The sequence below is a fragment of the Trachemys scripta genome, chromosome 3 (genome assembly GCF_013100865.1).
Source record: "Trachemys scripta elegans isolate TJP31775 chromosome 3, CAS_Tse_1.0, whole genome shotgun sequence".
NCBI classification, from domain to species: domain Eukaryota; kingdom Metazoa; phylum Chordata; order Testudines; family Emydidae; genus Trachemys; species Trachemys scripta.
This window is the reverse complement of record NC_048300.1, coordinates 166,076,669-166,102,872: the sequence shown is the minus strand read 5'-3', so window position 1 is coordinate 166,102,872 and position 26,204 is coordinate 166,076,669. Positions and strand designations below refer to the sequence as shown.

The 26,204-nt window shown below is 43.2% G+C and overlaps 2 protein-coding genes across 5 annotated transcripts in view; one reads left to right on the top strand and one right to left on the bottom strand.

Moving 5' to 3' along the window:
• ACP1 (acid phosphatase 1) overlaps positions 1 to 14,516 on the bottom strand; it is a 34,165-nt gene extending 19,649 nt beyond the window's left edge. The window contains exons 1-3 of one of the 4 annotated variants that reach the window (XM_034766402.1): positions 14,365 to 14,516; positions 5,647 to 5,720; positions 5,428 to 5,541 (exon numbers count right to left, since the gene is read on the bottom strand). In XM_034766402.1, the coding sequence (XP_034622293.1) occupies positions 5,428 to 5,541; positions 5,647 to 5,720; positions 14,365 to 14,404 (228 nt within the window). In that variant the 5' untranslated portion in view covers positions 14,405 to 14,516. Of the gene's footprint in view, positions 1 to 5,252; positions 5,367 to 5,427; positions 5,542 to 5,646; positions 5,721 to 14,364 lie in introns of all 4 variants that reach the window. The other 3 variants (XM_034766403.1, XM_034766404.1, XM_034766405.1) reach the window with 3 other exon arrangements.
• A 188-nt stretch (positions 14,517 to 14,704) lies between these two features.
• The window catches only part of SH3YL1 (SH3 and SYLF domain containing 1), a 93,401-nt gene continuing 81,901 nt past the window's right edge, over positions 14,705 to 26,204 (top strand). The window contains exon 1 of the mRNA XM_034766400.1: positions 14,705 to 14,846. Coding sequence (XP_034622291.1) covers position 14,846 — 1 coding nt within the window. The 5' untranslated portion in view covers positions 14,705 to 14,845. The remainder of the gene's footprint in view (positions 14,847 to 26,204) is intronic.

Below are 26,204 nucleotides of genomic sequence, written 5' to 3'. Positions count from 1 at the left end.
CAGGGCTTGGGCAGAGGGTTGGGGTGCGGGGCGGTTCCCGGCCAATGAGAGCTGTGGAGCTGGCACTTGTGGCAGAAGCAGTGCGCGGAGCCCTCCTGGCTGCACCTCCTCCTAGGAGCTGCAGGGACATGCTGGTCGGAGCCGGGTAGGGAGCCTGCCAAGCCCGCCAACCCTCCCGCTCAGAACCAGCAGGGGTCCCTAAGATACGCAACTTCAGCTACGAGAATAGGGTAGCTGAAGTCGACGTATCTTAGATCGACTTACCTCGCATCCTCATGGCACGGGGTCGATTGCCGCGGCTCCCCCATCGACTCCGCTTTTGCCTCTCAGCACTGGTGGGATCGATTTATCGCGTCTACACTAGACGCGATAAATCGATCCCTGATAGATCCATCACTACCCGCCGATCCGGCTGGTAGTGTAGACGTACATTTAGTTAAAAAGGAGAACAGTCCAGTAAAGGAGAGTGCAGTTCAGGAGTTATTTTGACATTCACAGTTTCTCTGAAGAAGAGTGCTGAAGAAGTCCCCAGTGCCTCACTTGTAAGGGGGAGAAAGCCCTGATTCCATAACTGCCTTCCACCCATTCTCAGGAGGAGATGCTCTCAGTGCTGTGAAGGCTCAACTCTCTGATGCTGTCTGAGCCTATACCGAGGAAGCAGGCTGCTGGAGTCCCTCTGGTGGAGCATCTGACCCTGCCAGATTATGTTTCGATTGCTGCTGCAATACCATGGAAGCCTGTGCTGATTCACTTTTCAGCAATTCCTTAAAGCTTGGGGTTGAAATAGAGGCAGATCCCTCGGGTACTGCACCCCTACAAGTGAGAAGATTTTCCCAGCTTTGCTTTCAGCTGCTCCTTTGATACCAGAGGTTTTGATCTCCTCTTTTGCAGAACTGGGGAAGGTGATTGCTTCGTTACAAGAGATCTTGAAGAGTAGTAACTCAACTAGATACTTCTGATAGATAGTTGAGTTTCTGATGACTGGGAGAACCACATGGTGAACTGGCTGCTGGGTGTGAAAGTTGCAGACCTCTCCAGACTTCTAGGTAGATGTATGTGCAATGTTGGGGAGATGCCAATGGTTGTGATATACGTAGGAACCAATGACATAGGGAGAGGTAGGAGAGAGGTCCTGGAGGCCAAATTTAGGCTGCTATATATGAGATTAAAGTCCAGGGCCTCCATGGTAATCTTCTCTGAAATGCTTCCAGTTCCACAATTAGGGTCAATTAGACAGGTAGAACTGCAGGGTCTTGCTGTATGAATGAGATGATAGTGTTTGGAGGAGGTATTTAGGTTTATTAGGAACTCAGGAACTTTTTGAAAAAAGAGGAGCCTATACAGAAAGGATAGGCTCCAACTAAACTAAAACAGAACCAGATTGCTGGCATGAAAAATTAATACAGGAGTTTTTAATCTAAGGGAAGGGAAAAGCTAACAGCTGCGGATGAGTACAAGGTTCAGACAGAGACATCCACGAGGTAATAACTTATTAAAGTGGATAATCTATATCCTAGCAAAGAGAAGAGGATAGAAGTTGATAAACGATACGAACTGAAGAGAAGCCTGTCAAATGAAAGAGAGTCCCATTCAGCTACATCACATGAATGCAGACAACTAAATACTGACAAATTCAACAACTGCTTCTAAACAAATGCTAGAAGTCTAAACACGAAGATGGGTGAACTCCAGTGCCAATTCTTGATTTAGTCTGTGTGATGCCAATTTTTAAAAAGGATCCACCTGGCAATTATAGGCTTGTAAGCCTAACTTCAATACCAGGTAAGGTGGTTGAAACTATAATAAAGAACAGACTTATCAGACACAGAGATTGAACATGATATGTTGGGGAAGAGTCAACATGGCTTTTGTAAATGGAAACCATGCCTCACCAATCTATTAGAATTCTTTGAGGGGGTCAACAAGCACATGGACAAAGGTGATCCAGTGGATATAGCATACTTGGATTTTCAGAAAGTCTTTGATAAGGTCCCTCACCAAAGGTTCTTAGGCAACGTTTGCAGACAATACAAAGTCACTAAAGATAATTAAGTCCCAAGCTGACTGCAAAGAGTTACAACAGGATCTCACAAAACTGGGTGATGGGCAACAAAATAGTAGATGAAATTCAATGTTGGTAAGTGCAATATAATGCATATTGGAAAACATAATCCCACACATACAAATTGATGTGGTCTAAATCAAGAAAGATCTTGGAAGCATCTTGGACAGTTCTCTGAAGACATCTGCTCAGTCATAAAAGCTAATAATGTTAGGAAATATTAGGAAAGGGAAAGAAAAGAAGACAGAAAATACCATCATGTCACTTTATAAATCCATTGTATGCCTATATCTTAATTACTGCTTGCAGTTCTGGTCATCCCATCTCAGAAAAGATATATTAGAATTGGAAAAGGTACAGAGAAGGGCAACAGAAATGATTAGGAGAAGAGAACAGTTTCCTGATGAGGAAAGATTAAGAAGCCTGGGACTGTTCAGTTTATAAAAGAGACAATGAAGATCGGATATGATAGAAATCTATAAAATCATGAATGGTGTGAATAAAGTGAATAAGGAAATGTTTTATGCAAAGGGGTAAATAACAAGACCCATGGGTCACAATGAGATTAATAGGCAGCAAGTTTAAAACAAAAACATAAGGAAGTACTTCTTCACACAATGCCCAATTAGCTTGTGGAACTCCTTACCGAGGGATCTTAAGAAGGCAAAAAGCATAACTTGGTTCAAAAGAGAATGAGGTAAGTTCATGGAGGATAGGTCCAACAATGGCTATTAGCCAAGATGGGCAGGGAAGCAACTCCATGTTCTGGGTGTCTCTAAATCTCTGACTGCAAGAAGCTGGGACTGGACAACAGGGGTGGATCTATTCTATTCTATTCCCTCTGAAGTATCTGGTACTGGCCACTGTCAGAAGACAGGATATTAAGCAAGATGGACTACTGGTTAGAAGCAACCAAAACAGTTCAGCAGCGTCACACTGACCTTTATTTTTTTAGGAGTAGGGCTCGAGGATATGGAGAATGCATGTGACACCCCTACTGGACACTGCTTTTGTAGCTTCTGAACTGTGCAAGTGGTGCAACCACACCATGAGTGGGAGCCATATGCACAGGAACTTGAAGAACTATAATGCTTAATTACAGGAAGTAGTAATAATATTTGGACAGCAGTAAGGAGCCAAGAAAAGAATAAATTCTCCTTAATGTGTTTGGTTATTTTCCGACCAGCAGATGACTTTCCCAACCTGCTCTAAAAGATATCCACATGCTCAACTCCTTCCTTGGATTTGGCTTTATTAGCAAAGAAACAAAATTCAGCTCAAGCCTTTTCACTAGGCTTGGCTACTTCCAAATATTCTACCTCAATACTTCTTGGCCTACACCTTTGATTTCCCCCTTCCTAGAGGGGCTTTGCTAAGTGTGGTCTTAAACCATCTGCTTCATTAGAGAGCCAGAAGGACCCACTTTGGGGAGATTTTCAAAAGATATAAATGGACAGTTAGATGTTTAACTCCTATTGTCTTTGGATACTCAACTGCCATTTGTGCCTTCAAAAAGCTCCTCATTAATCCTTTTCCAGCTGGATCAACACCTACCAACAGGATTAGTTGTTTTGGACAAACATTGCTGGCCTGTCATTGTCCCCGCAAAACTGTACACCTGTGTTTAGTTATACGTACAGGGAGAGGAAATATATTTTATCATCAAACTCATCATTGCCTTAAGTTCCCTTTGCTGTAATCTCTCCAGATCATGTTGCAATTTTGTTCGGATATTTCCACTAAGTTTTTTCATGTTTGGATTTATTCCGTCCCCCCCAAAAAAAAATTGACAAAGGAAGATTTGAAGCAGTCACACAGAATGCAGGCATGCATGTGTGTTAGAGATTTGGTTTCTTTTTAGTTCAACTAGTCATAAGTGATCTAGAAACACCAAAGGAGAGTCTTTACAAGAAGCCCTGAAGACCTCTACATGTTTCACCATGGTAGCTGAAACAGCTTCACAGGTGAGTTTGAGAACCACTTATCTAATGTAAAAATAAAAGTAAGTATGCTGCTTGCAAGCAGTAAAAAAATAAAATAAAATAGAAATCTGGTACCCGTAAATGGAAAAGACAGAACTGTTCTAGTATTAATAGAGGAAAAATTTGCAATAGTGTGTTGTGTTCAAGTCTGTTTGCATTGTTATATAAAAATAAGAGACTGGAAAGATCAATGGAGGGCAATTAGCATGATTGAGGGAATGTAGTCAGAAAGGTTAGAGGAACTAAGTGTGTACTCTTTGAAAATAGAGAAAATAAAGGACGACCTCAATAAGGTCTACCAAAATTCTGAAGGGAACAAAAAGGAAAGATGCTAACAAGAATACTTGATCTTGTGTCAAATGCAAGAACTAGTGGCATGAACTCAAGCTAAGGAAAGGTCAGGTCCTAAAGGAATACTCTATACACAGAGAATAGTTAATGGAAATAAGTTATGTGCATTTATTTGAATGTCTAGGTTATTTAAATACATGAAGTTATGTTTATTTCAATGCATCTCTTTAGAATGCAATGCCTGAAATATACTCACTAAAGAAAAACTGTTGTGAGCATTTCCAAAACTTCAGACTGTGTTTCCATTTAGTGAATGGTGCTGCTCTGACTCTTAGCGAGATTGCCCCAAGGTTATGTTTACAAAAATTATTTAGTTGTAATTCTCCTTTGAAGATATTTTGATATTATTTTCACTCTTGGGTCTGAGCTCCTTAGTGTGAGACAGGAGCTCTCTCAACTCAAAGAATTTTGACCCTAAGAGCAGCAGTACCAGGGCAGAGTACAAGCCAAGTCATCTATTGGATCTGTACAATATAAATGCTGCCCTTCCAAAGTACCTATCAGTTCCTTCACATGCATGGGATGTGCCATGGACTCACAAGATAAGACAATACAAAATTATTCAAAATAGAAGAAATATGCCTCAGAGAAAGCATATTGAACATTTAAAGGTAGGGTTTTCAAAGTCACTCAACTGTTGGCCTAACTCTCCTCCCATTGACTTCAACTAGAAGAGTGAAGCCAATGCTGAGTGCTTTTGAAAAAATCTCACTTAATAGTCAATCCTCTTAATATTTAATATTCAATTTGACACCATACCATATACTCACCAAGTAGCTGTTGCGACTGGTATGAGAAATTATGGCTGAACAAAATTATTAGTTCTGTCAAGAAATAAAATGTACTCTTTTTTATACCTGCCGTGCTTTATGGGCTGTCTCAATGCCATGATTTCTTAGACAGCTTAAAGCCCTTGCATCTGGGGAGCACCCCACATTCCAGTCAGAAATGGCACCACTGTCTGTCATCCACTGCAACAACAACAACAACAAAAACACAAATACATATTTAAAGGAAATAAGAGTACAGTACCTGTCTGGCAATATGATTCATGGTAATGCCATGCTTCCTCATACAAGTCTGTCCCCGAAAATCAGGAGGGTTGCCTATTTCATAAGTAGATGTTGCTGCACTGTCTATTCTCCACTACAGAGAAACAAATTCAAATGTTTATGTTTTCCTTCCCACGGCTTACATAATACTGACTGCCTAGAAGAAAGTATATTTTGGCAACAGTAAAAATAAACTGACCTTATTTTCAATGTTTTCATCAGTTACAAGTTTTCTAAAAACTGCTTCAGCTATGGGTGATCGGCAAATGTTCCCTAAAGAAACAAGAGATTGAACTAAAGTTTATCTATGGTAAAAAAAGCAAGATAGGACAGGATTTTAGTTCACATAGTACTTTGACAGTTTATTTTATCATATCCCCAGGTGAATCCACAGCAGTGGAGTCAAGCCAAGGACTCTGGAGCAGTCTCTGTTTATGTCCATCTCACTGCACTAGGGAAATGAAGGTACTGCCCCATAGAGCTTGTCACACAAGGGGTCGTGTATCCCCTGCATTTGATCTTAAATCGGATAACCCTCTTGTATGGTGTAATTACATTGCTTTTTTTGTCCCCCTCTACAGAAAGACTTTCTGTAACCATAATGGAAAAAGCAGAATTTTGGGCTGTATCCCAAATGGATGTTAGTACTGACATTTTCTGTCTTTGTCTTTCATAGTTTTACTCATAACAGTCGGGAACTTCTAGGGTCTTCAGCTGTCCCATCCCCATAAATCCCCTGTGCACTGGCAACAAGTAGGATACATTTCTGACTATGATTTACTGGATGATTTGCAAAAGTTTGCTTGAAGTATTTATCTTAATGGCCAGCATTGTTGCTGAGAGAAAACTTTCCATTACAAGTTGCCTTTTTACCCCTTAAAACTGTATTAAACAAACACTGTAGAATGCTAAAAATATTTGGGAATATCTCATATCCTTGCCCAAATTAAATAAAGTTTAATACCAAAGCAAGAGTCTGCCATTGCTATTGTTTGGGCTCCTCTTTTTAATGATGCCCCCATAAATAAAACTTTCATCCCACAGTCTGCTTTTTCATATTCTACCTTTTCCCCACTTCAAATGTTTTGGAAAACTGAAAGCACAGTTATGTTATTGGATATGCCATTTATGTTCATGATAACTAAAAAGTATGATATCCTCTCATTGTAGGAAAACATTATACTTCCATTCCTTCAGAATCAAAGGGAAGGTAATAAAGTATTCTGTTGAAGATTCAAGAAAAGTCAAACCACTGATTTGGCAGAAGGCACTGGCTCAGCACCTGGAACTAGGGGTTGTTGAGCTACTTTTGATGGCAGTAGCCTCTTCTGGAGGTGCACAGAGTGTGTTTCCTTAATTTGGACTAGTTCATTCAAGTTTGCGAAACTAAATGGGAGCTGAAAAAAGTAGGAAAGCTTGTTTTCCTTCGCCAATCCACGAATAAAATTGAGGAGGGCGAGGATGACCTCTAATAGCTCTAAAAACTCAAAGGGCATGGTGACCAGAAGCAATCAATTAAAGTCACTAACCGTTAACCCTTCCTGTTTTGTTTAATAAATCAATTCATTTTAAATGCAAAAGATGTTTCTGATAAAGAAAAAAAGGAAATTTTATGTAACCAACACTCTAAGGTAGTTTTTATTTAAATATACAATTTTAAAACGCATTTCTCTGAATTTTTAATTTAATTCAAATTTCCAAATGCAGCTTGACAAATCATGAGCAAAAAAATTAATATAATAATAAAAAAACCATTTTATTTTCCAAAATAATAAAAATATAAAAATTAAGAATCTACATACATGTATGTAGCTGTGTAATTGCTTAAATAAATGTATATGGTGCATCCTCATGGTTAGCAAAAAGAAATACAAAATTTAGTGTAAAGGCTATATTTACTTGCAAATCAACATGCTTTCATGATTATACCAACCAATGTGAATGAACCTGTCTTTAGGAAAACAAAAAGAATAGATGCAAAACAAGATTAAAATGGATGATTTAAGTAAAGGTTTCCTGCTTGCTGATTTAAATTATGATTAAAAATGGTGATTTAAAATTAATCCATCCTGTCAAAGGCAGATTTTTAAACAGTGAATAACTGTTTGAAGGAGTAGCCTGTAAAGAAAAGGAATGTTACTGGACACATAGTAACCTACTGAGAGGACAACGGGGTTTTGCTGGTGTGCCACTGGTTGAAGTAACTGTCTTGCCACATAATTAAACTGAAACATTAAATAAGCCTGAAATACATTTCACTTTCAGCCTATTACACATTGCACACTAAAATAAGTTGAAGGAAAGTTATATAACATGGTTATAGACCTTCAGGTGAGTGGTGGATACTAAATTATAGCTTAAGCAATCCAGTAATACTTGCTACCCAGATGAATCTATTCTGAAGCTTCTCACGGATACAATAGCTGTTATCATTTAATATTCTGTTACAGCGTGCTTGATATAAAACAAACAATTACACTTCTTTGATGTTTTAGTTCACACTCAAATCAATAGGGTATATTTGTATTTCCATTTATATTTCTGTTGAAGGGAAGTCACTTTCTTTCACTTCACAAAAATCAGAGTTCCATTTTTGATTTTGAACAGTACCTGGTGGTGATTTTTGACAGTGTGCACAATAAGATGAGATCACTTTTTAAAAAGTTTAAATTAATGCTTTATTAACATCACCTTTTGAAGGGTCATTCAACAAAAGAAAGTAACCCTACAGTAATTAACAGATTTCTCTTCCCTCTAGAAGATCTGTGAAAGTCATTTAATTCATTAAAAAAGATGGAAGAGGAACTAAGATATTATAATGCAACATTAACTTTCGAGACTTTGTCAGTCATGTCCAGAAATTCAGAATTAAGACTCTGAAGCAACTTAGTTCTGACCCCTTTTGTGCAAATTATCTTATTACAATAAATAAGGTCTTCACATTTTATGAACATACAGAACTTGTGGTAATTAAAATGCAACATAGTATGTGCATCTGCAGTTAGCAAAAAAATGTGGTTCTTTTGTAGTACATATAATTTATTATTTCCCAAACACTATGGCACATACATATGCCACACTGGTAAATCTATTTGGAAAGCCACCATATAGAAAGTGATGTCTATTTTGTGTATAGTCTTTTCCTTTCAATCTCTTAAGCAACAAACTAGGTATCACAGACAGGAGAAAAATGCAAACTTCCCCATATTGTACCCGCAATATGCCTCAGCCCTGCAATGATTAACTGGGGCAAGTGATAACATGATGCCAATTGACACCCTTCTTGACGGATTTAGCAGACATCATGGACAGAACACATATGAAGAATGGACTATTTTCTTAGAAGAAGGGGTCCCTCCACTAAGAGAGAAGTAATGTTAGCATGGTTGAGTGATGAAACTTGATTTTTCTATAGGCAGAATGCTTCATGGCAATGTGGGACGAGGGAGGGAGGGGGCAGAATACACTTCTGGATATGTGATATTGCATGAAAACCCTATATACCAGAGGTTCTCAAACAGTGGTCTGCGAGCTCCATTCAGGTGCTCCGCAGATAATTCCCTCTAAGGTGTACGCCTGGACAGCTGCATACAATGAAGGACCACCCACCTAATTAGTGGAGCCGCATAGGCGTGGCTCCACTAATTAGGTACCTGGACCCTGAAGAAGACACATGTAAGGTTAGGTGGTGGCCTTGGGAGGGAATAGGGGGAAGGTGGGAGGGAACAGTGGGGTGAGAAGAGGAGGTGGGGAGAATTTGGGACATGCAGGGCTGTGGTGGCCAGAGAAAGAGGTGACTTTCCCCAGCTCCAGGGCTGCGGCTGCCAGGGAGAGACGGCTCTCCTTCCCAGCCCCAGCTCAGGGGCTGCTGCAGCTCGGGGACTGCAACCAGGGGGGAGGAGAGAGCACACATTAGAAAGGAAAGACTACTGATATTAAAATATGAGTTGTATGCTTTTATTTGCAGAACAAAAAAAAAAGTTCATTATTATTAAGGTTTTTTTATATAGCGCTTTTATCCAAAGCACTTTACAATAGTTAGCTAATGGTACAAATAACATTTGGAAAGATCATTAAGTGGTCCACCGAAACCCTCAGCAATTTTCATGTGGTCCGTGAAAAAAAATGTTTGAGAAGCACTGCTATATACTACTTCAATACAAGTAAAGGATTGCACATCTAATTGAAACTGTAGGGGGAATACAAGCATGCAAAACATATTACCTAATTTTATAATAAATAAGATCAATTGGAATTTCACCAGAACACAAAAGCCATCCAACAACTCCTGCAAAAAGTGCATGGATTATTTTTTTTAAAGGATTACAATCAGGATCCCACAGATGAAGAAACACAATGTCCCTCATCCACTGTCTACATTATAGAAATTTGCACTGGTAATGTACATATGCAGCATCATTATAAAGATGAGTTTACATCAATGCAACTTAATCTGGAATCATCAGAGTAAACTGCACCTGTGTAACCCCCACTTTAGATTGGTGCAGTGCATACACATTAAGGGTTTGCATTAGTGTAGTTATACTAGTGCAAATTTCTCTAATGTAAACAAGCACTAAGCAGGGCATTGCTCCAATATGTATCGGAGCAGAGTATATCATTTAATGTTTCACCAGCTACACATTTGGCTATATTCTGGGACCTTCTGTTCAAATACATATCTGAGCTGACTTCCTTGCTATGTGAGCTTCTGAGATCATAACTTAATAAAGCTACAAAAGCTTTTGAAATAAAAATAAAAAAAAATATTTTTCATGTGTGAGGAAAGCAACTGGATGTATGGTAGTTTTCTCCAAAAGATTCCTTTTTTTCTTCACTCACTTTTTAATAGCAAGGACATCTCCCTTCAACTCCAACTACTTGAAGCATAAAACAAAAGTGATTCTTATTGAAGCCTTTCAAGTGAAGTGACCAGCAGAGTTTACATATGTGAGCTATAGCTCATATGGCTGAGACTTTTCAATCAGTATGTCAAATGTAATGTTTGTAACTTCTGTAAAATGAATAGGGGATAGAGCAGAGGATTGAAAGTTAGGAATAGAACTCAGGAGCTCTAACTCGTTGCATGCCCTTGGACAAAGTCAACTATGAGAGAGACAGAATCTAACAATCTGCATTTAAGGTATAATTATCTGCCTATTAGTGGCATTAGGTAAATTAATGGGGGAGCTCCTAAAACAAAAGGTACTACACAAGTGTAAGAAGAGTAAATTTTTTTTTTTAAATGTCTTCCCTTAAATTAAATAAAAACTGCAACCTGTTCACCTCTTCTCAGTTCCAATTCCTTTTTATGTATTTGGGTTACATATGTTGCTGGATGCTTCATTTATTGTTCTGTGGTAGGAAAAAATTCAGAAGCAATCTAATTATGCAACTATTAGATTATATTTTGCTGCGTAATGAATATCTGCTTCTCTTGTTACAAATAGAAAACAGATGTTAAGTGAATATTTGACTATTAGTTTTTCAAAACAAATATAGAAGTAAACAACCTGACTTCACATGAATACTTGTACTCTCTGGAATCAACTCTCAAGTGCATATGGGATAACTTCAGAAATGACAGGCTGTCTCTCCCTTCAAACAACTGAACACTTGAAATATTGAAAATTTCAGATATTTGCAGTGTGTGTTAAAAATAACATTCATATTTTTGAATTGATTGATTTTATTCTTTTTAATCAAAAATATTACATATACTTAAAATTTTACTAATGTATCAAGACTACCTTTTAGGGCACAGGGGAAATTTTAGATAACTACTGAAACACAGCAAAACCCAACACTGGCAGATGAAAAGCTCAATGCAGTCTTAAAATACTTTAAATGAATGAAACTTTGACAGGTCAGCAGTTATTAAAAAAGAAAGCTGTTTCCCACATCATTCAGCCTTTGTTGTCATATGGCACCAACTCTTTTGGATAGCTAATATAAGATGAGGGGAAATTCCAGGGAAGTTGACAACATTTATTGTCAGTGGTTTAGTGGTTTCACCCTATCACTTGTACTTTCTGACTTTGTTAGTTCTTCCCTGAAAATAGTGAATATGATCTATTCTCTCCATTCCCAAGTTTCTCTAGTATTATTTAACACTGGACTAGACACACAGAGTAAACCATGTCCCTGCCCCAGAAAGCTTACAGTCTAGATGTGCTCAATTAATGGTTATTATCTGTTTTATTTACTGCAGACAGAAGACATTATCAAGCACTAAACTGTAATTTGCTGTGTAATGAATATTTATTTACAAATGCAAAGCAGATTGTGTGCATATAATAGAATCATAGAATATCAGAGTTGGAAGGGACCTCAAGAGGTCATCTAGTCCAACCCCCTGCTCAAAGCAGGACCAATTCCCAGCTAAATCATCCCAGCCAGGGCTTTGTCAAGCCGGGCCTTAAAAACCTCCAAGGAAGGAGACTCCACCACCTCCCTAGGTAACGCATTCCAGTGTTTCACCACCCTCCTAGTGAAATAGTTTTTCCTGATATCCAACCTGGACCTCCCCCACTGCAACTTGAGACCATTGCTCCTTGTTCTGTCATCTGCCACCACTGAGAACAGCCGAGCTCCATCCTCTTTGGAACCCCCCTTCAGGTAGTTGAAGGCTGCTATCAAATCCCCCCTCATTCTTCTCTTCTGGAGACTAAACAATCCCAGTTCTCTCAGCCTCTCCTCATAAGTCATGTGCTCCAGACCCCTAATCATTTTTGTTGCCCTCCGCTGGACTCTTTCCAATTTTTCCACATCCTTCTTGTAGTGTGGGGCCCAAAACTGGACACAGTATTCCAGATGAGGCCTCACCAATGTCGAATAAAGGGGAACGATCACGTTCCTCGATCTGCTGGCAATGCCCCTACTTATACAGCCCAAAATGCCGTTAGCCTTCTTGGCAACAAGAGCACACTGTTGACTCATATCCAGCTTCTCGTCCACTGTGACCCCTAGGTCCTTTTCAGCAGAACTGCTACCTAGCCATTCGGTCCCTAGTCTGTAGCAGTGCATGGGATTCTTCCGTCCTAAGTGCAGGACTCTGCACTTGTCCTTGTTGAACCTCATCAGGTTTTTTTCTGCCCAATCCTCTAATTTGTCTAGGTCCCTCTGTATCCGATCCCTACCCTCTAGTGTATCTACCACGCCTCCTAGTTTAGTGTCATCTGCAAACTTGCTGAGAGTGCAGTCCACACCATCCTCCAGATCATTAATAAAGATATTAAACAAAACCGGCCCCAGGACCGACCCTTGGGGCACTCCACTTGAAACCGGCTGCCAACTATGCAAACATATCTTTACTGATGTTTCCATAACACAGTTCTAATTTAACAAATGAAGACTTGTCTTCTCAAGGATCATCTTCCAGTGCACCAGGGAGATTTTAAGGGCCAGGTAGCCAGATTCAGAGAATCATAGAAACATAGGTCTGTAAGGAACCGTCAGAAGTCATCTAGTCCAGCCCCCTGCACCAAGAAAGGACCAAGTAAACCTAGATAATTTTTGGCAGGTCTAACCTGTTCTTTAAAAACCTCCCAATGATGGGGATTCCACAACCTTCCTTGGAAATCTATTCCAGACCTTTTCTACCATTATATTAGGCAGTTTTTCCTAATATTTAACCTACATCTCCCTTGCTACAGATTAAGCCCATTACTTCTTGCCCTGCCTTCAGTGGACATAGAGAAAAATTAAATATAGTTATTTTTATAAGAGCCCTTAACATATTTGAAGACATCTGTCAGATTCCCCTCAGTCCTCTCTCTCAATACTAAAGATGCCCAGTTTTTTTAACCTTTCATCATAGGTCAGATTTTCTAAACCTTTTATAATTTTTGTTGTTCTCTGGACTCTCTCCAGTTTGTCCACATCTTTCCTAAAGTGTGGAGTCCATAACTGGACACAGTACTCCAGATGAGGCCTCATCAGTGCAGAGTGGAGGGGAACATTTACCTCCTGTGTCTTACATATGACACTCTGGTTAATACACCTCAAAAAGATATTAACCCTTTTCACAACTGCATTACATTATTAACTCATATTCAATTTGTAATCCACTAATTTGCAGATCCTTTCCAGCAGTACCATCAATTAGTCAGTTATTCCCCATTTTGCAACAGAACATTTAATTTTTCCTTCATAAGTGAAATACTACTCATTTCTCTTCACTGATATTCATCTTGTTGATTTCAGAAAATTCTCCAATTTGTTTGCAACCCCTGCAAGCCTGGTGTCACGTGCACAATTTATAAGCATACACTCTGCCCCATTAGTCAACTCATCGATGAAAACACTGAATAGTATCATAACCAGCAACTTCTCTGTAAACTTTGGCAGGTAGGTACTACACATGAACACACAGCCTAGCGTTACACTTACTGTGACATTGTATCAAGCCCTCCGGGCAGAGATAACAGCTTGTCGGGAGTGGGCAAATAGATTAGGAAGGGGAATGATGGTGGGTAGGAGATACCAGAAGTGTTTATTACATTGCCATGAGCTCCTCCCCTATGCCCGGTGCACATCTACCTCCTCCCCAAGAAAGCCCCCCACTAGTTTACTCACCGTCTACTCCTTCCTGGTGGGGAGGGGGAACCCTATTCAGGGTAGGGGAGAACGAACTCTACTCCTCTCTCCTTCCCAGCAGGGGACCTGCTAATTTCCACCTTTCCGGCCTGCTGTCGGGGGGAGGGGATGGACTCCACTTCTACCCCCTCCCCAGTAGGGATCCTGCTAATGCCCTCCCCACCCGCCTGCGGCTGTCCCGGAGGGAGGCGGGAACGGCCCTCTCTCCATCCAACAACCCTGGGTGCCTCAACCCCCAGGCGCCTCTGACCCCTTCCCACCCCAGCCCTGGGGACACATCCCCGCTCCAGTCCTGCCTGCGCGGCCGCCCCGCACTTACCCAGACACACGAAGAGGACAGACTTTACCTCGGCCGCCATCTTCCTTTCCGGGCAGCACCAAAGAAGAGGGGTCCTTCCTTCTTCCCTTCTCCGGACTGTCGTGCAAACCTCGCCGCGCTTTGCGGCGCCACTCGTTAAAGCCGTCCTTTGTTTATGCCTGATGGGAAGTGCGGTAGTGAATAAAACGATTTAAAAAATATGCTCGCAGAGTCTGGCAAAGGCAGCGGGGCCCGACTAGCCAGTCCAACCAATACACCCATCATGGTGTTGGCGGGTAGGTGTGTGTAAAAATCAGGCCCTTGAATAGACACTCCTGTCCCTGCTGCACCTGTCCCAGGTGAGCAGCTCTCGGGGGTCCTTCCTTCACCTTGCACGCACGCACTGAGTGATGAGAGGTCGAGTTTGGGCCTGGCAGCGTCCTCTCTCCTGTCCCCTGTACTGTAAAGCCGCACCCAGGAGCCTTTAGAGAGTGTTACAAGAAGTGAGTATTGACGGTGCTGTGTTTTCTGGGAAAGGATAGTGGTCCTTTGGGATCCTTGGGTCCTATCTTCCCAACTTCCATTGGTTAGATGGAGAATGAGGACAAGTCTATCCTAGGGTTGACAGGCATCTGGTTTTTGACCAGCACGCTGCTGACTGGGCTGTTAAAAATCCAGTCGGTGGCACAGCGGGACCGTAGGGCCAAGGCAAGCTCCCTACCTGCCCTAGTTCTGTGCTGCTCCTGGAAGAGGCCACCAGGCCCCTGCAGCCCCTAGGCGCTGCGGTGGCCAGGAACTGGGAGGGTCTGCATGCTGCCCCTGCTGCTAGTGCCGGTTCTGCAGCTCCCATTGGCCGGGAACTGTGACCATTGGGAGCTGTGAGGGGCAGCATCTGTGGATGTGAAGATAGCAGACCGTGCAGAACTGCCTGGCCATCCATGTACCTAGAGGCTGCAGGGACCTGGCAGCCGATTCCTCAGAGGGCTGCCGGGACCCTGCACCCCAACCTTCTGCCCCAGCCTGGAGTCCCCTCCTCCACCCCAAATCCCTCATCCCCAGAACCCGCACCCCTAGCTGGAGCCCTCAGCCCTTCCCGCATCCCAATCCACTGCCCCAGTCCAGAGCCCTTACCCTAACCTCCTGCCCCAGTCCAGAGCCCCCCTCCTCCACCCAGAACCTCTCATCCCTGGCTTCATCCCAGAGCTCGTACCCCAATCCAGTGAAAGTGAGTGAAGGTGGGAAGAATGAACGACAGAGGGAGGGGGGATGGAGTGGGGGGCGGGGCCTTGGAGAAGGGACAGGGCAGGGGTGGTCGATTTTGTGTGATTAGAAAATTGGCAACCCTAGCCTATATCTCAAAATTGACTTAAGTTACTTTGATGTACAGCCACTGCAGTAATTAAAACAGCTTGGCATATCCACACTAGCTCCTTCTGTCAACAGTGTGAGTCCTCACCAGGAGCGCTTGCATTGATTTCACTGTCAGTGTGAGGCATGGTGGTGCACTGGCAGCCGTAGCCCCGCTGCCTGGGACTGTCAGCCAGACAGGGTTACTACCTTTGAAAAGCAAAAAAAAAAAAAAAAAAAAAAAAAAAGACATTCCCCTGCTCCACAAAGCAAGCCTGCTGCAACCCCAATCACAAGCCAACTCCGCAGTCCACCACCTTCAACAGTCACGTATAGTATTTAGAGAGAGAACACCTATAAATATGATTAACATCATTTTCTTACTTAAACTGTGAAAGTGGGAGCACTGCAGCATCTGTAGCTGAACAGAGAAACTTTTAACGTTAGATATTCCAGTGTATTGTGATAATAATGCAAATCTTTAGACCCACGTTTAAAAAAAAGAAAAAAAACTACAGATTAAGTAATTTTTCTGGCAACTGGCAAATCCATAAAAAAGCCCAACCTGGCTGATCAAAGATTAGCCAGGTGGTAACCCTGGCAGCCTGAGCCTGGGGCTGTCAGCCGGAGGCCCGCTGTTCCGAGTATTAGCGCAGCAGGGCTCCTGGCTGTCAGGAGGGAACCTGGCAGCTCCAGTCAGCACTGCTGACCAGGCCGTTGACGGTCTGGTTGGCGGTGCCATTCAGCGGAGATGGCAGGCTCCCTGCTAGCCTCCGCATGGCTCTTGGGAAGTAGCTGGCATGTCCCCCACCAGCTCTTACGCGTAGGGGCAAACGGGGCTCTGCATGCTGCCTCCGCAGCTCCCATTGGCTGGAAACTAGGGCCAATGGGAGCTGTGGGGGCAGCGCCTGCGGATGGGGCGGAGCCACCTGGCTGCGCCTCCGTGTAGGAGCTAGAGTGGGAACATGCTGCTCCTTCTGGGAGCTGCTTAAGGTAAGTGCCACCCGGAGCCTGCATCCCTGGCCCCCTCCTGTGCCCCAACCCCCTCCCCCAGCCCTGATCCCCCTCCTGCCCTCCAAACCCCTCGATCACAATCTACCACACCCTCCTGCACTCCAAACCCCTCATCCCCACCCCAGAGCCCACACCCCAGCCGGAGCCCTCACTCCCCCACCCCCATGCCTCAACCCTCTGCCCCATCCTTGATCCTGCTACCACCCTCCGAACCCCTCGGTCCCAGCCCAGAGGCCTATCCTGCACCCCAAATTCCTCATCCCCGGCCACACATCGGAGCTTGCAACTCCAGCCGGAACCCTTCCCCTGCACTCCAACCCCCTGCCCCAGCCCAGAGCCCCCTCCCACACCCTGAACCCCTCATTTCTGGCCCCACCCTGGCACCTGCACCCTCAGCCCAGAGCCATACCTCCTCCCACACCCCAGCCCCCTGCCTTGACCGGGAGCCCCCCTCTCATACTCCAAACCCTTTGGCTCCACCCCTCAATTCAGAGCCCCTTCCTGCACCCCAAATCCCTCATCCCTAACCCCACCCCAGAGCCTGCACCCCCAGTCGGAGCCCTCACCCCAGCCCCCTGAGCCTGCCCAGTGAAAATGAGTGAGTGAGGGTGGGGAGAGTGAGCAACAAAGGGAGGGGGCATGGAGTGAGTGGGGGCGGGGCCTCAGAGGAGGTGTGGGGCACAGTGCGAGGCAAGGGTATTAGGGTTGCCAACTTGCTACTCTCACAAAACCAATCAGCCGCCAGTCTAATGTAGGCAACGCAGTGTCTACACTAACACTGCATTCACCTAACTACGTTGACCTAAGCACTACACCTCTCACGGAGGTGAAGTTATTAAGTTGATGTAGTTGGTGACTTGCATCAGCAGGAGCAACATTGTAGTGTAGACGCTTACACAGTGAGCTCGATGAAAGCTGTCTTACATCGACCTAACTCTGTAATGTAGACCAGGCTTAAGTTAGCTACTCCTCTTATACCAATAACTCCCTGGCTCCAATACATCCTGGCAGTAGTGTGCCATAAAAACTCAGCTTTGGGAACTGCTGGAATGTGGATCTGGCTAAAGTTTTTGGTCCCCCACCTTGCAAATCACACAGCTTAAATACAAAACAAATTGATCTACTAGTACTTCAGCAAAAACATACAAACTAAAAAGATGTTATTGCCGCTCAGTGCAACAGTGAGTGCTACAAAAGCCTCAGTCTGGTACTGGGATTCTAGGGGATCATGGTAGTTTTCAAGCCTTCAGTTTTCATTGGAATGCAGAACATAGCTACTACTACTGCACTTTACAAATCTGGCCCCAAAACACTGCTCTGACATTTCGATCCTTCCAGATTTTGGCCACAAACTAGATAACTATGTTACTGAAATGGAGAATGAGTGTTGCTTTTACTATTTAACCAAAAAAATCTGGGTCTCAACACTTCCTGATAAAAGAAATTTGCAAAAACTCTAATTTGGCAATTGTATTGTGCTGGTCCAGATAATTTTCATCTGCACCTCCTTGTCCAAATGTTGTTGCCTAAATTTAGTCCTGGTAGATAAAAGTTGATTTAAAAAAAAATTCTTACATGCATTTTTCTTTGTAAAAATAATCTATTTAAAGTGTGAAAACATGGCAACCTATATTAAGGACTACATTTACTATAATCTAATAAGGTCATTTAAACTACATTTCAAAAAAGTATGCTTGTTGCTAAAGTTTTAAAGAAAGGTTACTGAACTGGTGGAAGTCACTGGCTAAGCACCTGGAACTAGGTTTTGGTGAACAGCTAAGCCAGCTTTTGACAGCAGTACTCTCTTCTGCAGATGCAGAGAGAATATTTTCTTCTTTTCAGTTTATTCAGCTAGTTCATTTCAATGATTAATTCATTCAAAGTTGAAAAATGGATTGGGACTTGAAAAAGAAGAAAAGCTTGTTTTCCTCTTCCAATCTCTGAATAAAAATGAGGTCTGAGAGGATGAGATCTGCTAGATTTCAAATCTTGAAGGACATGCTGACCAGAAACAACCTTCATTGCACCATGGGCTTTTGTTTGAGCCTGTGACTTGTTTACATGTTAAACTCCTTGGTCCGTGCGGGAGGTTAGACTAGATGATCACGATGGTCCTTACTGACCTTAAAGTCTATGAGAAACAACCCATTCAATTAATTAAATACAGCTAGTACTTTATTTGTTTAATGCATTAATTAATTTTGATAAATTTAGGATTTTCCCCTTTATTTGTCATGCATGTTTAAGGTAGTTTTTAATTAACAAAGAAAAAAAAAACATTTTACAATGCTGGTTTTGTGCATTTTTAATTGAATTTCAAACGCAGCTTGACACACGTGATGGGTAATGAAATAATTAAATAAATAAAATAGGTGTCATTCACCATTTTCTAACATAATAAATGTTAAGATATATAATTGCTTAAATAAGGGTGTATAGCTATAGTGTATCCTCCTTGGTAGGTATAATTTGGAACTTCTTTTTGCAAACAATGAGAATCAACTTTCTTTAGAAAAATAAATAGAAAGTATAAATGCAAAAGTATAAAATTGATTCTTTAAATTAAGGTTTCCTGCCTGCTGATTTAAATTATGATTAAAATCAGTAATATAAATCAATCCATTCTGAATTTGGCACACATTCTCCCATTCCATCAGAGTAATCCAGATGTTTTTTAAGTCGCAGCTGAATTTGTGATGGTGGGATCAAAAGTTAACTAGGTTTAGATGCCATCTCTAGGTTTTTGAGGTGCTTTTTATGCTAGTATGTGGTGTCTGCAATCCTTTGGTGCAATAGGAACAGCTAGACTTGTTCTCCATTTAAGCAGTGGAATTTCAGGGATGAAGGCCTAGCTCAGTGGTGGGCAACCTGCGTCCCACCAGGGTAATCTGCTGGCAGGCCGCCAGACAGTTTGTTTACATTTACATGGCCACGGTTCGCCATTCCCAGCCAATGGGAGCTGCAAGAAGTGGCGCGGGCCGCAGGGACATGCTGGCTTCTGCTTCCCGCAGCTCCCATTGGCTGGGAACGGTGAACCATGGCCATGCAAATGTAAACAAACTGTCTGGCGGCCTGCCAGCAGATTACCCTGGTGGGACGCAGGTTGCCCACCACTGGCCTAGGTCCTGCAGTTTTTAGCTTTTACCAAGATCCCACAATTGTCAAATCGTGATGATTAATATTAGGTGCTTAAAGAGGTCACTGAGGCACCTATGGACCTGTTCCTGTGCCTTTGTGTAATTGGGGGCCCACGATCTATCTATTTTTTAAAATAGATGATGACTATGAAGATGGATGATCATTTATTTTCAATGCCCACAGTTTTGCACACACTGTCATCACAGTATGCATATGTGTAACACATACAGATCCCAGTTGTCGGCAGGTAGGATCAAAACTGGGATTTCTGAAGCTACATACATGAGCCTGTACTGCAGGGTGGGCAAACTTTTTGCCCGAGGCCCACATTGGGGTTGCAAAACTGTATGGAGGGCCGGGTAGGGAAGGCTGTGCCTCCCCAAACAGCCTGGCCCCCACCCCCTATCTGACCCCTCCCACTTCTCAACCCCTGACTGCCCCCCTCAGAACTCCCGACCCATCCAACCCTCCCGCTCCTTGTCCACTGACTGCCTCCCCACCCCCTATCCAACCCCCCATCACCTGACTGCCCTGACCTCTGCCACTTCCCGCCCTCTGACTGCATCCCTCAGAGCCCCCCAATCCATCCAACCTCCCCTGCTCCTTGTCCCCTGACCGCCCCCTCCTGGGACCCCCCCACCCCTTATCCAACACTCCTGGGGTCCCACCACCTCTCCAACCGCCCCTGCTCCCTGACTGCCCTGACCACTATCCCCGCCCTCTGACAGGCCCCCTGGGACTCCCACACTTATCCATCTCCTGATCACCCCATCCAACCGTCCCCTGCTCCCTGTCCCCTGACTGCTCCCTGGGACCCCCCGCCCCTTATCCAACCCCCTCGCTCCCCGCCCCCTTACCATGCCGCTCAGAGCAGCATGTCTGGCAGCCGCGCCGCCTGGCTGGAGCCAGACACGCTGCTGTGCTGGCCTGCAGGAGCGCGCAGCCTCACCGCCCAGAATGCTGCTCACATGGCGGCTTGGCTGCAGGGGAGGGGGAACAGCAGGGGAGGGGCCGGTGGCTAGCTTCCCCGGCCGGGAGCTCAAGGGCCGGGCAGGACAGTCCCGCGGGCTGGATGTGGCCCACGGGCCGTAGTTTGCCCACCTCTACTCTACTGCATGAGCTAAAAGCCACATGGTTTTTAGCTAAGGCTGTAGCAGACTCATTAATCTCTAAGTGGTCTCAGTGCCACTAGAGGGGACAGAGTACCACACCTAGGAGGTGTGTGGGTTACATATGCACAATGTTTTCTTTGTGGTAAAAGCTATATTGCTTTTGTGCAACAGATATCACTGTTTGAAACTACTAGGTTTATTCAGTGAAGTGCTTCTGAGTTGCTTTTAATTGCAACATTTCTTTAAACTATGCTCTGTGGAGCCTCTGCTGGTGCCCCGCAGACTAAAACACTTTGAGAACCTGGTAGTGGGGAAATTGGGAAATGTATGTGAAAATCTCTCTCACAAAGTTGTTTGCAAAATATCATAATTGGATAACCACTGAATATGAGTGATGGGTCACCATTATTTCAAACATTTATTATATGGTTCTCTTCTCTGTGATGATAGGCTGGGGTAAGATAAGATCCATATCTAAAGAGTAAAAATGCAATTCATACCTGTGTAATACTCTGTGCCAAAATTCTCTGTTCTGCACCCTGTGTAGTGGTTTGTACTAGTGGCAAAGAGGGCTACGCTGGAGAGAGAAAGCAGTACAGAGTCCAATTTGATCTGAGAAATAGGTTGTGTAAGCCATTTATGTTACAGCTACTTTTACAAAACAATCTCATTCATGTAAAAACATATTATCTTGCATTTTTGTTTATCCATTGTGTGTGTTGGGTTAGGGAAAGGGGAAATAATAAAAATCCTGGCTCTTGAGTTTAATAAAGTCTGAACAAATACAATTTAGATTACTCTTATCCTTTGTTTAAAATGCTCCTTATTCCTCTCCCTTCTAGTTGAAATACCTTGAAAGTAATTAATTTCAGAAATTCATGCAGTAACTTGTGAACTTTGACCCTGACACATAGGCATAGTAGATGACTGATGTCAGAAGGTGGATGTAGGGAGAAAATAGTGGTGCTTTTGTTAGTGCAATTTATTAAATCTTTATTATTATATTTGTTGTTGCCAGGGTAGTGCTGTCTGCTGGTAATGGCTGGAGTCTGTATATTTTTTGAGATTATTATTAATCATGTTTATTATGGTAATGCCTAAGGGACAACCCAGAATGGGGCCTATTGTGCTAGGCACCATATAAACACAAGAGTAGTAGACGGTCTCTGTCCGAAAGAGATTACAATCTAAATAGACGAGACAGACACAGGGGAAAGGCGTATAAAACACAAGTAGATGAACAATGTGATGTTGGCAAATGTTATGTTTCCTAATTTTTAAAGGTGGGTTTACTTAGGAGGGGATCAGCTAAATAGAAAGAAAAAGGAAGGGAAGTGGGTGAGGGAAACGGATCAAGAGAGAAGGTAGAAGGGGCAGGTGTAGAGTGAGGCTGAGGTGAAGAGACTCAAGGGAGAGGGAGGGTTGGAGGAAAGAGCCAATGAGTACAGTGCGGTGAAAGTTAGAGAACTTTCTACAGGTGTGATTGGAATATCCAAAGGTGGAAAAACGTCCCTGCTTTGGTTGCTTCTGCTCCTACCAGTTGGAGTCTTTGGCTAGCTGTTCTCTGCAGTTCTCCCTCAAGGCCAAGTGGTGGTGGTGCAAAGGGGGAGGGGGGGAATAGAGGAGGCACCCCTGGGGTCCTAGTGTCCCAGAGCATGGGAATAAAGTTGTCTGCCCTGAACAATTCTGGGGGAAGAGATGGTTCTGGATGGGCACTGTTTTAATCTCTTCCCCTTTATGCAAAAGTCCCTGCTTTGGCTGCTTCTGTTTCTCTCTGCAGGTATCTCTGACTGGCTCCTCTCTGCAGTTTTTTCCTTAAGGCCACACGAGTTTGTCAAGAGTACTCAAGCCTATATAAGTTCTTATACTGCACTCATCACTGTAGTGTCTGAGCAGCTTCCATTAGTTATGTTGTTCAGTGCATTACCTGTACACATCTGTAACATGTTGGGGGTTATCTCATCCTCTCCTCAGGGGGAATTATGCATACGGTGGAGTGTCTTGTTTTGGTAGGGGTTTAGGTTTTTAAAATATAGATGTTATGTATTTTCTAGAGAGCGCAAGATCAAATAAATGCCTCTTGCACTTGGTTTGGAAGGTGAGGGCTGTGATGGCCCTTATTTCTTAGGGGAGTTCATTCCACAGTCTCAGACGGACTCTGGAGAAAATTCTGTCTTCTGCATAGATGAGCTTTACCCTTATTGTAGAGAGTTCCACTCTGCCAGGGAGGCATAGTTGTCAACTACGGTCTTCCACCTGGAAATTTAGGTTGTCTCTTAGATATCTTGGGCCCAAGGCATATAGCATGTTAAATATAAGGACCAAGACTTTGAACTTGATTAGATATTCTGTGGGAAGCCAGTGTATAGAACAGAGGACAGGATTGATGTGCTCACAGTAGCCTCTGTTGCAGAGGCAATGCACTGCAGCATTCCATACTAGTTGGAGTTTTCTAAGTGCAGAAGGCTTCATTCCCAGGTATATTGCATTGCTATTGTCCAACAGGAAAGTGACAAAAGTATGAATAGCTGAGGCCAGGTTACCCACCAGGATGGACGAGTCCTCCTACACACTTGGAGAAGGTAGAAAGCAGCACCCCTGAGTAATCCTATGTGAAAGCTTAGTATCAGTGAGGAATCCAGGAGTGCTAGACTACAGACTGAATTGACCAGTTGTGAAAGTACTTTCAACCAAAGGGAGACTGACTCCTGGCTGCAAACTCTTCAAAATGCTTTCCACTGCCCAACAGCATCACCTCTGTCTTGCTCAGGTTCAGCATCAAATGTCTGCTTTTCATCCATGAGCTGATCTCATCCAAGCCATTTTGGTGATGGTGGTATAGATAGCGGTGAAAGATAGGTAGAGCTGTATATCATCTGCACATTGCTGGCACTTGAGTTCATGTAATCTGACCAGTTTTCCTAAGGATTGTATGTAGATGTTGAATTGGACCAGAGAGAAAATTGATTCTTGTGGAACTCCACAAAAGAGAGGTGTCCAGTGGTAGAGGTGCAATTTTCCATCACTACTCATTGGGTGCATCTTGGAATGGGTGCTCTTTTGTTTAGTGTAGTGCAAATTTGAATGAATATATGTACTAAGAAAACTAGGTGTAATGAACTGGGATGATAGAGGACTTGTGGGTTCCTGCCTTATAATTTAAGTCTAATGTAAGACACATGACAGCAAACAGGGGAGTTTAAGAGGGAAAGAAGGAGATCCCCCTGCTGAACAAGATTCAAGTACTAATCTTGAGTTGAGTGAGTTTGTTTGGCTATTTGGTTTTTTCTTTCAGGTTACCTAAAGTTACAGCATCAGTTGGGATTGTGTTTGGGGACTGTTTGAGTCTTTGTTCCCTTGGTCATCTTTAATCAGCCCTGTGATCACCCTCCCCCGTGTGATTAAGGAGGGAGTAGGGCTGACCTGGGAGAGAAGGGTTTAAAAGCCAAAGTTTAAGTGACCAAGGGCAGCTAGCAGTCAGGACAGCAGAGGAGTTTGAGAGAGAGTTTGTAAGAGGGAGACATAATATAATAGCTATGATTAGGAAAGACTACATGTCCAGTGCCAATGCTGCTCCTGTCTCCTCCACTTACACCTGTATCCAGACACAGAACCTGACGGTGGATGATTTTACCCAGATCCTGTTGTGGATTTGCAGAGACTGTGATCTGCCTTTCCCCTTCATAGAAAGCCAGGTTGGGGAGACCATCCAGTGTGTCTGCTGGTGGAATCTCTCAGGAAGCAGGTGGAAGTGCTACAGAAGGAGGTGGTTAGGCTGACGAGCATCCGTGCACATGAGGAGTTCATCGAGAATATTTATATAGAGAGCGCCAAGGGTAAGAAAGCTATTCACCTAGAGAGGACTGCTGTCACAGCACAAAGGGAGGAAGATACAGCTCTGTCACAAGGAGGATGTTGACTGCTGGTTATTTCTGGCGGCAGGATCCATCCTGGTCCAAACCCACCAACCATAGTGATAAAAAACCATTGTGCTGTCCTGGCAACCAGGGACAGGGCTCAAACTCAGCTGGAGTTGTTTGGAGTGGAGCCCAGTAAATATTTTTAAACACTGATTCCAGCCTGATGTTGTTGCAGTTTTCAACTGGCAGTCTGCGGCCCTCTGGAGGTCCATGGGTCTGTTTCAGGGGGTACGCAGGGCCATGTGACTGAAGTCCGGAGTCCCGGCATGCCCTGTGGGGCTGAAGCCCCGAGCCTCAGTGTGCCCCACGGAGAATGCGGGGGGAGAGGAGGTGTTCTGGGGTCTGGGAAGTACTCTGAGAATTTAAGCCCTGACTGGGGATGATAACTTCCTAACTCAAAAAGTGTTGCAGCCAACACTAATTCTTTATTAGACCTTGTCCCAGGAGAAGAGGAACTGACCACAGAACTAAAAATTAGTGGTAGCTTAGTTACAAGTGATTATGACTAGTTATAATGTATAAGCAGAATAAAGTCCAGATGAGTTATATATATACTTGGTGCTTTAATAGGTCTGATTTCACAAAGCTGAAAACAAAAATTGTGAGCCAAGTGAGCTGGGAGGAAGAATTTAATCAGAAAAATATGAATGATAGTTGGGAACAGTTTACGAACGCCTCACTGTGGGTTTTGTGGCATCTAATCGACAAAGAAGGCCATCCTGGTTAAAAAAGACCTGATTTAGAGGGAAAGTGAAGGCAGCTATAAAAATAATATGTAACAGATTGAAGAAAGGGGAACTTGATATTAAGGAATATAAATCAGAAATTAGGAATTGTAAAAGATTGATAAGGGAAGCCAAGGGACACATGGCAACATCTATGGCCAACAGAGTTAAGGGCAATAAGGAGGAATATTTTACATCTATAAGGAACAATGCTGACAATGGTATCAGTGCATTATTAAATGGAAATGGTAAAATTTTCAATAATAATGAAGAAAAGAACTGTTCAATAAATGTCTGTTCTCTATTTGGGGAAAAATAGATGATACATCATATGGTGGTGGTGATACTCTTTCCATTCCACTAGTACCTGTGGAGGATATTAAACAGAAGCTACTAAAGTCAGAAATTTTTAATCAGTAGATCCAGGTAGCTTACATCCAGGAGTTCTAAAAGAGCTGGCTGAGGAGCTGTCTGGACTGTTACTGAAAATTAACATTAAGTCTTGGAGCACTGGAGAAATTCCAGAAGACTGGCAGAAAGCTAATGTTGTCTTCATGTAGTTCAACAGTTCGATGATGACATTTTCATGCTCTCTCTTTTTGTGG